This window comes from Coturnix japonica, chromosome Z, assembly GCF_001577835.2.
Source record: "Coturnix japonica isolate 7356 chromosome Z, Coturnix japonica 2.1, whole genome shotgun sequence".
Lineage (NCBI taxonomy): Eukaryota > Metazoa > Chordata > Aves > Galliformes > Phasianidae > Coturnix > Coturnix japonica.
Window position 1 is genome coordinate 36,560,451 of NC_029547.1, and position 16,511 is coordinate 36,576,961.

The window sequence follows — 16,511 nt, forward strand, 5'->3', positions numbered from 1 at the left end:
ACATCTTGCTAATTTTAATAATCAGAACAGCAGCCTTGTGTACAGAACCTTTGCATTTTTGGTAGTATGCAAAAAATGGTAGCAGTTTTAATCTTCTCCCTGGGAGTTCTGTGTGAGCATAACCAGAGTTGGAATTTCAGGTTTTGGTCCTATGTTAATTTCCCAGCAAGAAAGAGAAATGGATTTGATAGATTTTCAGTTAACCATTAGGAAGACATGAAACTGTCATCCTTTATAACCTAGTGGTACGAATATGGGCAATTACCTTTTTGGCATAGCCTCTTGGGAAGAATACAGATCTATTACTTTAACCCATACACATAATTCATGTGTAGCCATATACTGTTTCAGTGTCAGAACAAAGTGCCATAGCAACATAAGACTTCATTAGCCGAAAAGGATACCATTATTATTCATATAAATACAATAGTCATGATTCTACTGACATTCACAAGGATCTGGTACTACTGTTACTTTAATAAACTACTCTCTGTCAAAATTAGAATGAAGAGAATTAGGCTTTTTGTATTGCTGTCTCTTTTTCTGTTTGTAGCATTTGATTTCAGACTTCCTTGCTATCCTCAGAAGTGTTTTCATCTGTACTTCTAAAGAACTAGCTAGTTGGAGTTCAGTGAATTATTTTGGGCTAAAAACAAAAATACAAAACAAACCAAACACGTACACAAAAAACAAAACAAAACAAAAAGCCCATATTAAAACAATGAACCTCAATCTTCTCCCAACCCCTCCCCGAACACACATCTGGCAAAATAAGTAAAGTGTAGAAAAATCTTCAGGGAAAATACGTCCTTTCTAAAGACTGAAAATGCAAAATGTCCGGTTTGCTGAAATTGTGTAAATGTGGGCACACCAGAGAATGAAGTACTGAGTGACTGTGTTCATACAGTGAAGTCTAATGTTTGTGTATTTAGGACTGGTGCACATAGATTAAGAGCGTATTGGTTTTTTTGCATGTGGGAAGTGGATGTGTGTGCCTTTTGTGATCTAGGCATTTGGACCTGTTTATATAGGACCACTGAAATTCCAGTTTTGATTCTTGTCCCGTACAAGGGAGAACTGTGGCTGTGTGCAGTTTGTTTTGATTCACAGTCCCTGAAGGCAAACAGATTATTTTTGCAGATGAACTTGGAGATACACTAATTAGGACAGTTTATATAGTCTTCTACTTCATTTGGTGCTTTTGTTCTGCATATGTTCATTAGGTTTACACTGAAAAACTATTGTATTCTGCATGGTAGTATTTGCTTTTAATGGTCAGAAATATGGCTATATTGTCAGCTTTCTTTAGCAGGTCCTTTCTGAGAGTATTTGATTTCCATGTAAATCTATTCTGATCAATATGTTGCTAAGAAACAGCCGTGACTGAGTTTTTCGTAAAAGGGGAAGTCTGAGAATAAATGAATGTTACCCAAAAAATAGAGAATAATAGGTACTAATGCTATTTAATGCTTATATCTAAATTACAACACAGGAAGCCATAAGTGGGTATTTGCAAGTGGATAATTGCAAGCTGAAGTGTTTTACAAGGTGGTGGAAAGCTGCAAGGAGATAAGCAATCCAGTGTGATGGGGAAAAAAAAAAAAAAAAAAAAAAGGCTGATAAACCCAGTGGTCAAGATATTAAAAATGATCATTCTAATAGTTTGCCAAAACCTCACTCTGATGTATTCATTTGTATTAGCAAAACTGATGGAGCTTGGCTTGTACTGTGACCAGCTCCAGGATGGCTGAGCTAGCTAGCATGTTGCAAATGGTTTTCTGCATAGGGCAGTTCCCTGCTTACTGCAGAAGTAGTTACAAAGAAAGAGGCAAGGAAGAGGAAGTGTGTGAGGGATGAGGCGTTTTCCTTCAGAAGGAGGAGGATATGGCTGTGAATGGCAGTAGAGGGCCAATGTTTAAAGTCATGTCAGTCAACTTGTGCATCTGATCTCACAGCTTCTGTCTGATGGTGCTGGGGCAGGCTGAAACTTGAGGTGATGCCTCTCTGTCCGTGGGCATCACTTTCCCTGCTGCAGTAACTTTTAGATCTATAGTTGAAGAGCGTTCAAGAAATATTTAGTTGGACTGTAGAATAATCTCAATGTGAGCTGAGTAGACAGCAACACTGCAATTCTGCAGATTCTGTTTATTATTTGAGCGCCATATTTGGGTTTCTTTGCAGGTAAATCATTTTGTTTTGCTTCTGTAAAGACTGCCATTCTTAAGGTTAGCTAGTGTGAATATAAATGAAAAAAGAGTTGGAAATGATTATGCTGAGACATTTGTTTGAGGACAAATTGAAAGATATATTTCAATGAAATGTTGTGTTGACTTTATAATTCATGGATGTTTTGGAACCTGTAAGAGTCTTGTACTACTAAAAAAAAATGTGAATCAATACAAGACTTCATTTTACAGCATCATGTAACTAGTATACTTGTATTTCCACTAATGGAATCTTCAGAAATAATAAAGGAAAAAAAAGAAAAAAAAAAAAAAAGAAAGAAAAAGAAAGAAAAAGAAATTGTAAATAAAGGACTCAATGAAATAACTTTTATTCTGGTAGACCCACTCTAATCTTCAGATTCATAAATTACTGATGTATTTCCCACCTGACTGGGCCTATCTTGACTCTGCAGCCTGGAAAAATAAACTGCTAATGCAGTGAAATATATATATTTTATGTATATAAGCTCTGTATTTGTTGAGCTGCAGACCTCATTCAGTTTTGAGTGGAAATAGGCCACTACTTGAAGAGGTAAAACATTATCCATAAGACTATTCTAGGTCTCCATTTTGGTTCTGTGGAAGAATAATGCTGAAAAGGAATTGTAATTCCCTTCCCAGGCCATACCTGTAATTTTCTGAACAGATATTTGCCTGATATAGCTTTAAAATGTCCTGAAGTGGATATTTCTTTTTGAGCATTTCCACTGGCTGAGGAAGATTTCATAACATTTTAGCACAGTCTTTCTTGACTGAATTTTGAGATGTAACTCCTCATTCTCATCTAGTATTACATAAATATTGTTTCCTTCTCTGTGCAGATCTGAAGGGCTGTCCTTATGCACCTCCTCAGACATCACTGTAGAATAAAAAAAAAAAGAAAGAAAAAGAAAAAGAAAAAGAAAAAGAAAAAGAAAAAGAAAAAGAAAGAGAAAAGCCAATTACTCAGATTTTTGTTTGTTTGTTTTGTTTTGTTTTGTTTTAATCAGGCCTGAGTATTTTTACATATTTTTATGCAGTATTATCCAAATGATTTACTTGGTCTGTTCTTCATGAAACAATCGGGGTGAGTTTATAGAAGGGAAACAGTTTAATGCAGCTTGTTTAAAAAATACACAACAGTGAAGTATCAGGGATATTTCTCCACTATCTATCATATCTACCATATCTTCTAACTCTTCTATCTGAAAAGAGTTTGCAGAATTTTTCTGTATGATAATCCCAAATGCCTTTGCTATTTTCTCAGATAAAGAACTGTCAAAACAGCATGGAGAAACTGAACCGTGATTCTGTATGCTTTGTATTAATTTTCTAGACAACAGAGAAACATTTCTAGTCCTAGGAATGAGAATGTTAATCCTTATTTATGAGAAGTGTTGAGGTAAGCTATCGTTAATTAAATAGTTTCTTAATTTAAAAAAAAGTGAACAAGGGTCCTTTGTGAGGTGAGTTATTCCTTCTCACTTGATACCAACAAGTACATTCCAGCTGATCTTTTTTCTTATTGTGGTGATTTTTCACTGTAGTAGTTTTTGAAGGATTGCAATTTTACCTACATTTCCTACATATCAAACCTGCAGGTGGCTATTTATAGTGGTCCTGTTGGTCTATATTAAAACAGATAAAGCATTATTCCCTTCTTTCAGGTTTTCTGCTGCCCTGTGTCCTTACTTCTCTGGCTCACATATTTCTATTGATTAACACACCCCATCTCAGCTAGATTTTTGTCTCCAATCTGTGTTTCATTTGACAACCAATAACAAGAGGCTATAAATTCCTCATGCTTTATGATAGGACAGCTCATCTCACATGATATGAGCTACAGATACTGCAGACATGCCTGTGAGACAGCAGGCAGCTGTATGGCCACCATTTATCCTCCAGCTGAAGGAGGGCTGTAACTCTCTTGGGGCTGCCTGGTTCAGCAGCAGAAGCTGGCCATTCTTCCTTGTCCTGCATGTGGCTTTGACAAAGATACCACTGGCTGTGCAGGGCAAATCAGTGAGCCACACAAAGCTTCTCCTGCTGCCTACAAAACAGCAATAATAGTAGCATGTGCCTCACAGAGGACAAGCCATGAGTATTTATTGGTGATTGTGTTTAAGAGCCTCTGCTTCAGGACAAGGCTTTGCTGGTGGCTATCTTGATGAGGGCCACCTGTTGAGGAAGACAGAGGGGGATTACCTTTTCTTTTTTCTTCATGGACAGCACTTGAAAAGCATTATGCATTACTGTTGTGGTTTAACCTAGCAGGCAGCTCAGCAGCACACTGCTTCTCATCCATTCCCTGAAATGGGATGGGGAAAGAATCTGAAAAATGTTACAATAAACAAGTTGACAAATAAAGACAGTTCAGTAGTTAAAGCAAAATCTGCGTGTACAAGCAAAGCAAAACAAGAGATTTGTTCACTACTTCCAATGGGCAAGCAGGTGTTCAGTCACTTCCAAGGAAATCTGGGCCCATCATCCATAACAGTGCACTGGAAAGATAAATGCCTCCACTGTAAACTTACCCCCATTCCTCATTCTTAGCCCCAGTTTTTATCACTGAACATGAAGTCGCAGTGTGTAATCTCTTGGGTCAGACTGGGTCTGCTGTCCTATCTCTGACCCCCTTCTTTCCCTGCCTAGCCTCCTTCTTGGCAGGGCAGTATGAGGCACTGCAAAGACCTTGGCTCCGTGTAAGCACTGCTCTGCAACAATGAAAGCATTGCTGCTTTAACAGCACGGTTTTCATCAAAAATCCCAAATATGGCATAGTGCAAGCTTCTGAGATTAAAAAAGAATCTCAGGCAAAACAAGGACAGTTAGAGACCTCTTATTTATTGCAGTTGCAGTACTGCAAAGTAGGTTTCTTGGGTGAACTGCCTTGTCATCCTGTCCCAGACCTAAACATCTGTGCATCTGGTCTGCTCCTGCATCCTGTATGTTCAGTGGTTTTTGGGGAATCACGTGCATTATGAAGCAACCCTCTAGGGGATTCTAGGGTGTTTTCCTTAATTGGAAATTTCCCCTGCAGATATTATGACCTCTGGCATGCACTAGTCTTGTAAAGAGGAGCGTGAATGCTTGCATACATGAAAATATAGATGAGACTGTAAGTAGAAAAAACAAACAAACAAAAAAAACAACAACAAAAAAGAAAAGCAGTTAGATTGGCACTGACTAGGGCTCTTTCACAATCATGCTCCAGAATAAAGCTGAATCAACACATAAGCAGCTGTGGCTCTTAAATGAGAAGCAACAACATAAAGGCCCGATGATATATTTGAGGGGCTAAAATCTGCGCAGAGCCATTTCAGTGGAAATCACACAGATGATTGCACATTCTTTTCTATCTAGAGGAGTCAGGCATTTGAAACAAGTTTTCCAGCAAGAACATGCATTTTATGGGGAAGGCATTTTGGTCACTGCAGTTGACCTTTGATACCTGGCAACACTGAAAGTTTATTACTCTAAAGCTGGAAAACATACCTTTTATTTAATTATGGTTCTGGGTGCCTATTGCTTAAGCTATTTTGTGTGGGGAAGAAAATAATCTGTCACTTACTTACTTTCTTTACTTGACAGTGATACAGTGTTACCAGTGCAATTTGGTCCTCCTGTGAAGCTGCAACAAATACAGAAACATAAATCATTGGCTTTCATGTGAAAGCAAAAGCAGGGACTTTATCACTTAGCTGAAATTTTGACTGTCAAAATTCTCTGTCTCCATTATGATCTTCAAAGAAATGCCTCTCCCTTGTTTCACAGTAGTTGCAGGTGAATAGAATCCTATAGTCTGCTTCTTGATTTTAAGCCTCTATTTCCAGCCTGTTTCTCCTGCAAGAACTCTCCAAGGGGACCGCTTTCCTCTGTAATGTAGAGACTGTTGAAGAGGGAGTTTCTGAAGCATGTGCTGACTGGTGGCATTTGTCTGCTGGGTGTGGGGAAGTTCTCTGGCTCCCTGGATCAACATCCGTTCTGGTTCCTACAATTTCCTGGAGGCATGCTCCTGGATGGAAATGAACGTTTTGGGCAGCATCAGGAAGATTTTCTTACCTCGTATATCTAGAAACAATGGTGTGCAAGCTTAAACAAGCACTGCTGCGTGCAAATCTGTTAAACAGATTAATGATACCTGTCAGAAGATGTGAGATTATTTATCCTCTAAACACCCAAGCCTAACAAGACTCAGTTTTCTGAGTTACAGACTTAATGTCTACAACATAGTTTTTGGCTCGGTGTGCTATGCCAGGGTGGAAGAGCATGCATTTGTTTGAGCTCTGAAAAGCAGTGTGCTCCATCAGGAGACGGTTAGGTATAAGGCTGCTTGGGGTAATCTTCTTCTGTCTCCTTCACCACAAACAAAGCAGTATTAATCCCATAACATTCATTGGCAGATGACTGTGGCAAGGACTTTTAAGATGACAGCACTGTGGCTAACACTGATGTCTCTGTTCTGGAAAGCTGTTAGAGATAAGAGACAAAGAGGTGTTCGCTGAAAGGTGGGGAGAAGCATGAGTAGCTATTGCACAGCTGGACTGCTGAAAAAGCACAGGAGCACTCTGCTGGGCTCCTTTCCTCATGAAAAGCAGAAGCAGTTGCAAAGCAAAGAGCATCATTTTAACGAGCCCACTCAGGATTTGCAGAAGAATCCCAGTTTACTTCAAACAGTTCCACTAACTGAAGTGAGTCTAAGCTGGTTTCTCTTTGGGAAGCTTATTCAGCTGGCTTTGATTTTTTCTCCTTATGTTCTATTTTTGGTTCTTAATTCAATTCTCTATATTCAACATGGAGTATTTTAATAGACCAATAATATAAAATAATGTTGTTATAATTGCATTACCCTCTATTAGGCTGGGCTCTCTTATTCAGTCTAATAGAATTGCATAAACATTATTCAACATCATAGTTACCTATAGCAGTTGAATTTGGGAATGCCAAAGAATACTCAAAGAATTCTGTAGCACTTGTAGCACTTGGGTCAATAAACAAACAAACAAACAAATAAATAAATAAAATTGTGACAAGCCATGACTCATAAGCTGTCTTCTAAAGGGAGTGAAAGAAAAAATATGGATTCAACAGTTCAGCTAAAAGGGTGTCTGTTCTGGTAGGAAACTTTAATCTTAACTCTATAATAGAAGAATCTAAATCAGTGCTTTTGTTGAAGCACAAAACTTATGTGTTAATCATGCAAAAAAGAAAGGAAAAAAAAAGAGAAAAAAAAAAGAAAAAAAAAAAAAAAAGAAGAAAGTAGAATTTAACTACACATCTCCAAAAAGGAAAGAAGAGAGAAAATTAATTGTGGCCTTAAAATCTAGCAGAGATGATGCTGACTGATATGACACGTATTTACTGTCCTGCTTTTGACTTGTAATATGTCATTACCATATGTCCCTGCATGGACTCAAAGCAAGAAGAGCTTATGCTAGTGCAGGATCAACTGGGAAATCTTTCTGGCCATCAGTGTCATTTTTCATGAAAGGAGCCATGTTTAATAAGTCATCATGGCTCAAAACTCAGCTCTGTAAATAATCCTCTTTACCTGAGCTACCTTCTTACTTGATTAAGCATATGTGTGCCCATAATTAAACAGCTCCTGTCACAATGCTGTTTTTTTGTAATTATGACTCTCAGCGTGGCTTTAACATTAGTAGTGACTTCAGGGATAATTCAAGTGATGTGCAACTCACAGAAGTGTGTTGTGAGAAGGGTGCAGGATATTGCAGTCTTCAAGAGATCTTGATAGAGTTTATGGAGCAAATATGCATGAAGAAATTTGCTTATATCTGTGACACAGTGGTGAAAGGAGAAGTAGATGGTCACAGTGATCATTTCTTGACCATCTAAACTGAAGTCTGAGAATATATACATACAAGTCCATGCTAGATGCAAACAAAACAACAACAAAACAAACAAACAAACAACAACAACAAAAACACCACCAACAAAAAAACAACAGAATCAATAATAAGAGACTACAGGTAATTGTCAAACTCATTCTGCCTTTGATAAATAATAAAGTTTCCCCATTTAATCTTCATGAAATCATACTTTAAGGTACTTTAAAAAATTATCTTTTGATTTGAGCTCAGTGCAAATTCAGAAAAGGGCAACTCTAGTTTCTTGTCAGCACAGATGATGGACTCATCTTGCATCCAGGAAAATGGCTTTGCATTACTGGAATATCAGTCATAGGCTGCTGCTGTGAGAAATGAGCTGCAGTTCTGGTCTGTAATAGTAATGTGACTTATTGCATTCAAAAAATGAAATACATCTTCACAGCAAAGTGGTCAGTCTGGTAGGTATGCAAGTATTGACAGTTTGTCAGTTTGCTCATACACTCTAAAAGATCCCAGAAAAAAAAAAAGAAAAAAAAAAAAAAGCCTCTTTGAAAGCATATGAGCTCAACTGCCTCTGGTAGACAAAAATTGCCATCTGCTGTGTTGCATTTGGCTTAACTGGAAGAAATATACAGTAAAAGGAAATAGGATCTTTAAATCCAAACAACTGTTTCCAAAGACAATTGCATGAGCTGATTCGTTACTAATAAATGACAGTGGATGATGAATGACACAGCACAAATTTCCTACATTTTACGTATTTTTGGACTGCTTCCTACTGTGGAGAAATCATCTAGTTTTCCAGGTTTTCCTCATCTACACCAGAGAGTCTAATACAGTTGTAACCTCCTTCATGCTACAAGGATGACAATTTTATACCAGTTATCTTAATTGAGTAAATAGATTTATAGAACAATTGGCTACTTTTCACCTTCAGCACTTTGCAGTTTACACTGGCCGGAAAAAAAGTTCACTGTGCAAAACTGGGTCTTAGAGTAGCAAAGAAATAATATGACAAACAGAATGAGATTCTATTCATTATACTTCTCTAACATCTAGAAATATGTAATGGATACTTTTCCTTGCCATCACCTCTATTAAATTACAGAGGCTGGAGCATTTGTCCATTTGCTGTAAGAGAAGGGATTTGACCCTTGTACAAGATCTCTATTAGTATAAAAGGACTGCATTTTCCCAAGAAAACTTGTATTTGCCTGCTTGCTTTTTGGTGCCATTAGCTTGATATTCAGATATTTGAAAGACCTCAGGATAATTTCAGCAACAACAACAACAAAAAAACCTGCATGCAATTTTAAATGTATTTGCATTCAAATTCCACAACAAACAACTCACGCACCTGAAAAGTACGTTGTGACTTTACATAAGTATCTTGTATGTCATCTGAGGGACCATTTCTCACAGTTTGCTAGGCTCTGCAGTTCATTAGAGAAATCTTCACCAAAAACTTAATCCTGGCAGCTTTCCTAGTAGAATCAATCTCAGTGATCAGTAATGACAAAAACAGCCTTGGTATTAGTATTTCACTTGATAAATTGCAGAGATCTAGGCTTCACTTACATTTGTCAACAATGACTTTCCAGTGAAGTGCAAGGCATTTGAAAAATTACCTCTAATGTTTCAGGCTAGAGGGAGGGAAGTACTTCTTCAAACTATGAGAACATTTCCCTCTTGAACCATTAAGCCAACTGGGGAGAAAGGAAAGCAGGACTGGGGTGGGAGTATGCTTGAGTCTCTAAAGCTAGGGTTGAATAGCCACATGCCAAATTATTTTATTCCTGTGAGCCACACCATGAAATGATAAAGTGTTTTTGTTATGATGTAGTGCACCACATAACACTAAGAGAGTCTGAATTTCCTTCCTTCAAAGCTGATCTTTCTAGGCTGATGTGCCTGGGCCCGCCCTTGTTCCTTAATTGTGTCTGTGCAGTGGTAAATCCTCATCTTCTCTCAGGTGCTCTGTGATGGGTCTGCAGAACCTGCTTTTGGTTCCCAGTCTCTGTTTCTGTATCCCTTGTATCCGTTGTGCCTCTGCACTGTTTTGTCTAATCTAAAATCCAGTTTGGGACACTTTGCAAAGGGGTGATTTGTGCTCTAGGGAAAACAGCTGTTAGTCTTCCCAATGCTCCTCTCTCTTATTCCCTTCTTTAGCAAAGAGGATGGAAACAAACAAAAGTGTCTTCTGAGGATGCCCTTCCAGGACAGGAACATCAAGAGAATGAATCATTCTGTTTCTAGCATCATCTATTGATTGTTAACATTAGATGACGTGAATGCTTCCTCAAAATCACCAGTTTATTTGGATGGAGAATTATCTGAAATGCAATGTTCTTGATCTCTACTGGCTCTTCAGTTGTCTATTTAAGCAAAATATTGTTACTGCTAGTTGGTTACTGGTTTTCTTTGAATACTGGCAGTAAATTGAAGTGTAATGGAGAATTTAGACTAGTTATGAGGTTTTATCTCCATGGCACTTTGGTTAGAAGTATAAATAACAAAGTAAAGATAAAACAAAAACTGTCAATAAATCACTGACCAAAATAAACCTCTTCCTGAGTGGTGACTAGTCTCAGGCATGGATGGAGTTGGATGGGCCAGAAATTTGTTCTGATCAGGAGGAGCCTGAGTGCAGTGACTCCATATTCCACACTGGGATGTGATATGTCTTTTCTACTACTTAGAGCATGTGACCTGCACTTTCTGTGACTGACAGGCTCATCCACACAGTTTTGAGGCTCAACATTTTGTTTTCCAGAAATGACACAACTTTCCCCATCAGGATGAGCCCATCTCCACTCTGTGTTTTGGGTTTTATTATTATTATTATTATTTCTCATTTTAGTACCACATCAAAGAGAAGACAGGAATTTCCCCAAATTAGTGAAAAAGTCATTATTGATGGGTGGTCTGAGAAAAGCTTAAGTTGAAAAAGTTGTTATGTGTAATACACAGCTTATTTCAGAGAATGATAGGAGGAGTTCATCAAATTGGAGCACTTTCCCAGACATATACTATTCTGAATCCTTACATATCTAGTGTAGGTGATCTACCAGTGCAAAAATTTACTTCACATTATAACTCCTAATGGCCTACCATTTGTACGTCTCCACCCAGATATATAAAATTCATGAGGTAAGATTAACAAAGCACATAGAGAGTGTTTGACTATCAGGATGGAGGTTAAACAGTTGAAAAAAAAGAAAAAAAAAAAAAAGGTCTGAGGAAAAGGAGACATCCTGAGTTAACGCTAATCTTTGTTTCTAACTCTAGGTCCTTCTTCAGTTATCAGCAATGATGATGATTCAGCCAGTCCTCTCCATCACATCTCAAATGGCAGTAACACTCCATCTTCTTCTGAGGGAGGTCCTGATGCGGTCATCATTGGGATGACAAAGATTCCGGTCATTGAAAATCCTCAGTACTTTGGAATTACCAACAGTCAGCTCAAGCCAGATACTTGTAAGTACAAAGAATTATATGTACTTCAGTCATTAATTTTTCTTGTGTGAGTGCTGGGGCTCCTTAACATAGCTAACAGAAAAAAAAGTCTGAATTCCTGAGAGTGAGAGGGTGGGCTTAAAAATGTCAGCAGTTTGTTTAATGTACATGGGATGAACTGCTTTATATCTGTCAAAGCCAAATTCAGACTTTGTAATGAGTTGATTAATTCATTAGTGTTATGCTCAAAACCCAGTCCATATTCCATCATAGTCACTGGTAGCCTTTCCATTGATTTCAGTGGTCTTTGGCCAGTCCTCTGCACTAAGTGTTTTCTTGGGAGAAAACAAATGCTGGGTCAGAAACAGCAGTCAGTATTGTTGCATACTCACTGCTTTTGTTTTGGTAAGGAATATAACCTGATTTTGAACTCTACAAGTTAGTAAGTTTTAAGAATCAATACGGGTTAGAAGTTCCATTATTTTAATTTAGCTGTATAGTTCAACCGCTGTATCTGGAAAAGATGTTAAATGTTTGTAAAAAGAGCATGACCTTCCTTAGTAAACAATAAATGTGACATACAAATTATTTCATGCTCAGTTAGAAGATGAAATGTAAAATACTGTGAAGAGTTAAAAATAATTAACAACATATAGCTAAAAAAGAGTATCCCTAACTTCAGCTGCTGCTCTTCAAACCAGTGGCAAGTAGTAGATAATTGAACTATGGTGTAGTAGATAACTGAAAAAATACCTGGATGGTATTGTGATTAATAGCAGCTATAGTACTTAATATTTTTCATCAGTGCATTTAGATCTTTAAGTGTTTCAGCCATCTTTTTGCCTCAGTTTTTGGTTTGGTTTGTTTGTTTGCTTTTTTTTTTTTTTTTTTTTTTTTTTTTGGTGGAAGTATTCATACAGTTTCCCTGAAAGTCCTATCTGTTTCTCTGAGAATTCACTCCAGATATACCCTGTGCTGCTGATGAGTGCTGGGCATCCAACTAAGGGATGCTAACACCTGCCTCTGTCCTACCTGGAATGATACTACTTCAAAGCACAAGTTGTTGTTTAGGGCTTGCCTCCCTAGGCCATAAGCAAAGGTCATCAATCTTTGTCTCCAACTTTGCAAAGCGTAAATGCTGCAATAGCAATCCTCCTTGACCTGTGCATGTGTGTGTGCATGCATATGTATGTGCACCTAAGGATGTAAAGGCTGTTACTGGACTACCTACTTATCTTCTAAACAGTGATACTCACATCATAATTGCTTTGCTAAGAACAAGCCACACAAAAATGCTTCTGCCATGCAAGAGAAGGGATTTTTCTGCTTTTTTATATGTATCGGCTGTTCTCCTTTACTTTGATCTTCACATGTTTGACACTACTTTGCAATTAGAAGTGCCTCATTATCTCTTGTATTGGAGGATGTTTGATAATTTGGCCTAGCATATGTGGTAGGATGCATTAAATAATGACTGATTTGCTGATACTTGATCAGCACAAGGAAAATGTTATAAAGATGCATTGTGATTAGAACATTAATTCCTGTGAAAAATAGAAGCCAGTAGGGAATTAGAAATGGGCAACGTGCCCACTAGAGCTCTCTAATGTTATATAAAAGGCCATGCTTTTAAATATGAGGCTACCATATCTCTGTTCCCAGCTGCATTAGAATTAGCATTATAATTGTTTAAATAAACATTAGTGACTATGGAGTATTTCACTTTCAACATTAATGTTGAAACAACATACATGCTGTTCTGGAGAAAAATAGACAAAAACTGTACAAAAACACAGAATTATCTCACATAAAGTACAGGCACATTAAATCACAGCTGAGTAGCACTAAGTAGGTCCTGATCCTACAAATACGTAAATCTGTGTTTGGTTTTGTGTGCTGCAATGAAACCCACATGGTGTCTGGGAAATTAATCACAGTACATGAATTTCAGCTTGTGCGTAAATGTTTGAGGGATATGGCTCAGGGTTTTTCTATGTTGCTCTGGGGAAATATGTAGGGCTGATTCTCTGCATTTTGCCACATTGCTATGGTGGTCCTACTCTTTTGATTTTATTGTAGCAAAGAAAATCACGGAAACTGTGACAGTGTATAAACAAAGGCAGACACGTGAATATATGCGAACACATGTGAACATGTATGTGTGTGCCATACATCTGAACTTGTGTGGACTTGTGTCTGGACATGTTCAGACACCATGCCTGAACACATGTGCGAAAATGTGTGAACACACATGTATGTGAATACATACATGCCTGACACATGTAAATGCACATTTAAACACTGCACATCTGAACATACTTGAACACACTCGTGTTCAAGTATGCTATACACATGCACTCGTGAGCACACAACAGACATGAAATGCTTATACACACTTGAATGCATCACACACAAACATGCTTTAACACTGTTTGTCAGAGAGCTTCAAGTTTTTGGTACAGATCACTTTTGCCTTGACTCCATGATTCTTTTGGAAGCAGCTCATGTGACCCCAAATCACACTGTGCATACCACTTAATCACCAGCTGTCCAATGGTGTGATCTTTACCCCTAAGGAGCACTGGTGAGGTCATACCTGGAGCACTGAGTCCAGATCTGGGAACCCCACTACAGGAGAGACATGGACATACTGGAAAGAGTACAATGCAGGGCCACCAAGATGGTGAAGATCCTGGAGCACCTATCCTGTGAGGAGAAGCTGAAAGAGCCAGGACTGTTCAGCCTAGAGATTAGCATTCTCAGGAGGATCTTGGTCCAAGTGTACAAACTCCTGATGCAACAGAGCAGGGAACAGAGCCAGGCTCTTTCTGGTGGTGCCCAGTATCAGGACAAGAGGCAGTGAGCACAAACTGAAACAGAGGAGATTTCCTCTGAACACCAGGCAGCACTTCAGTGCTGTGTGAGTTACAGAGCACTGGCACAAACTGCCCAGATGTTGTGGAGTGTTCTCCTTGGAGATCTTCTTCTCCACAGATCCTGCTCTGGCTGTCTCTGCTTGGGCAGGGGCTGGAGCTGATGGACTCAGAAGGCCCTACCAAACTCAGCCTCTCAACCATGCTGTGACTCCATAGTCTGTCTGATACAGAGGGAAATACAAATTATCTGATGGAAAAGTGGCCCTTCTGTGAATTATTTCATGTACTCTCTTCCTATCTCACTCACTCTCTTGTTAGTAGAGAGCTGCATTTGTCTTTTTCTAACCTGTCAGCTTCCTCCTGATGTATATATCTGGTATTTATAAAGCTCTAAGCTAAGTAGCTCTCATACTTTTTTCCTGTTTACAATAACCAGATATCATCTGGTTTCTCATCTGCAGCAAGATAATTAACATTTATAGGTATTTCCTATCTCATCTAAGTTCCATTGTCCTCTAGCATTAAACACAGCAATCACTGACAGTCTTGCTGGAAACTAATTTAGTGCATGCTGGTCTGCAGAATGGGGTGGGACTTCTGCTAGGTGAAACTGTAAACAGATTGTGGTTTCCACAGATGCTGAAGAGGTATACCTGCTGTGATTATCAAGTAGGGTTACGTTACCAACTTAAGAAGCATCTTGGCTTCTGTACAGACGACCATTTTCAAGTAAATTTTATCATGCTTTACCGCATAGTATTCAAAATGTGCATGGTTAAAAGAAAATTTAAAAATTGACTGCAGGAAATTTAATTTAAAATTCTGACCCTGTTTCAGTATGTTGTCAGTCACTTAGTGACTGATTAACTAAAAACTAAAAGGTGCTGTCTCCTCAAGAATCAATCCTGGACTAAAAATTGTAGCACTTGCCTTCTCGTGTGGGATAGCCTTTGAGGTGGGAAATGCACACTCACAAAGAACAAAGCCCCAGTGACTTCAGCGTCTGGATTACAGTCATCACTTGGGGTTGAATTTCTGTCCCAGGTTTGAGCCCAAATGCTCATATGAACTTTTAATTGACTTAACAATTGAAAATTACCTGTCTTTTCTAACTAGGACTATCTGATACTTCCAACTCCAACTGCCCACTGTTTTTGCCTTGGCAGCAAAAACAGTGTTTCCTCTGCACTTGTCTATCTGACAGCCCATCCCATCTCTTCAGGCTCTTCCTTCCTTTGCCTTGAACCATTGTTTGCTGCTGGTTAGTGCATCTCACATGCCACTCTGGTATCATGAACCTTTCTGCCTTGGAAAATTATGGTCTGTGGTGCACTGTCACGTTTCAGACACGTACCAGAATTCTCTGTTTCTTTCTATGTGAAGTCAAAAGATCATTCATTTTGTCAGTTCTTGCCTAACAGTGACAACTCTTATTTCAGATGTGTGAGATAGTCTACCACCTGGAGATGGTGAAATGCTCTTTGCGCTTAATTCACTGTTAACCACACTGTGTTACATTACAGTTAGCCTGCAAACCTTCTGCCTGGGAATCACCAATAGAGATCAGTAGCTGCTGCTGAAAATCAAACCCTAACTTTCTAGTGTAGAAATACTGTCAGGTGTAGAAATCCTGCATGGATGGCATACCTTGAGACAATTTGTCTCCCCTGAAAGATCAAATAGATGATCTAATATCTTGTGGGCATAGTGACTAATCACTGCTAAGAGGTTTGCTTCACAAATCCTTTGAGATGTCATAGAGCCTAAGTTAATTGGTCTCTTCCTTAATACCATGATGTGTCAAAAATTAGTTTTTTACATCCCTGCATTGATGTTGTAGCTGCTAAAGTTATCAGCTGAATTTGCCAGACCTGCTGAAACAAGCTGAAAGGAACCATGCTGTTTCCTCCATAAACAGTTATGGACATTTTTTGCTCATCTCTTAGCTTGCAGCATAGGTCTTGGAATTTATCATCCCGTTACTATTACACTTCAGTGCTTCATGGTGGAAATGCAGTTAGTAGATAACGTTGCTGAGCTGGACAGTAATGTGAAAAGCAAATCTAAGAAGAGGGCACATGAAAGACATCAGTCGTATGCCCATGTTTAGACTCTGAGTGCAGATG

General features: G+C 38.5%; 1 protein-coding gene across 5 annotated transcripts in view; it reads left to right on the forward strand.

The window, feature by feature from the left end:
• The window catches only part of NTRK2 (neurotrophic receptor tyrosine kinase 2), a 205,584-nt gene that overhangs the window by 106,980 nt on the left and 82,093 nt on the right, over positions 1–16,511 (forward strand). For all 5 annotated transcript variants that reach the window (XM_015849249.2, XM_032441164.1, XM_015849246.2 and 2 more), the window contains one exon: positions 11,342–11,530. In XM_015849249.2, coding sequence (XP_015704735.1) covers positions 11,342–11,530 — 189 coding nt within the window. The remainder of the gene's footprint in view (positions 1–11,341; positions 11,531–16,511) is intronic.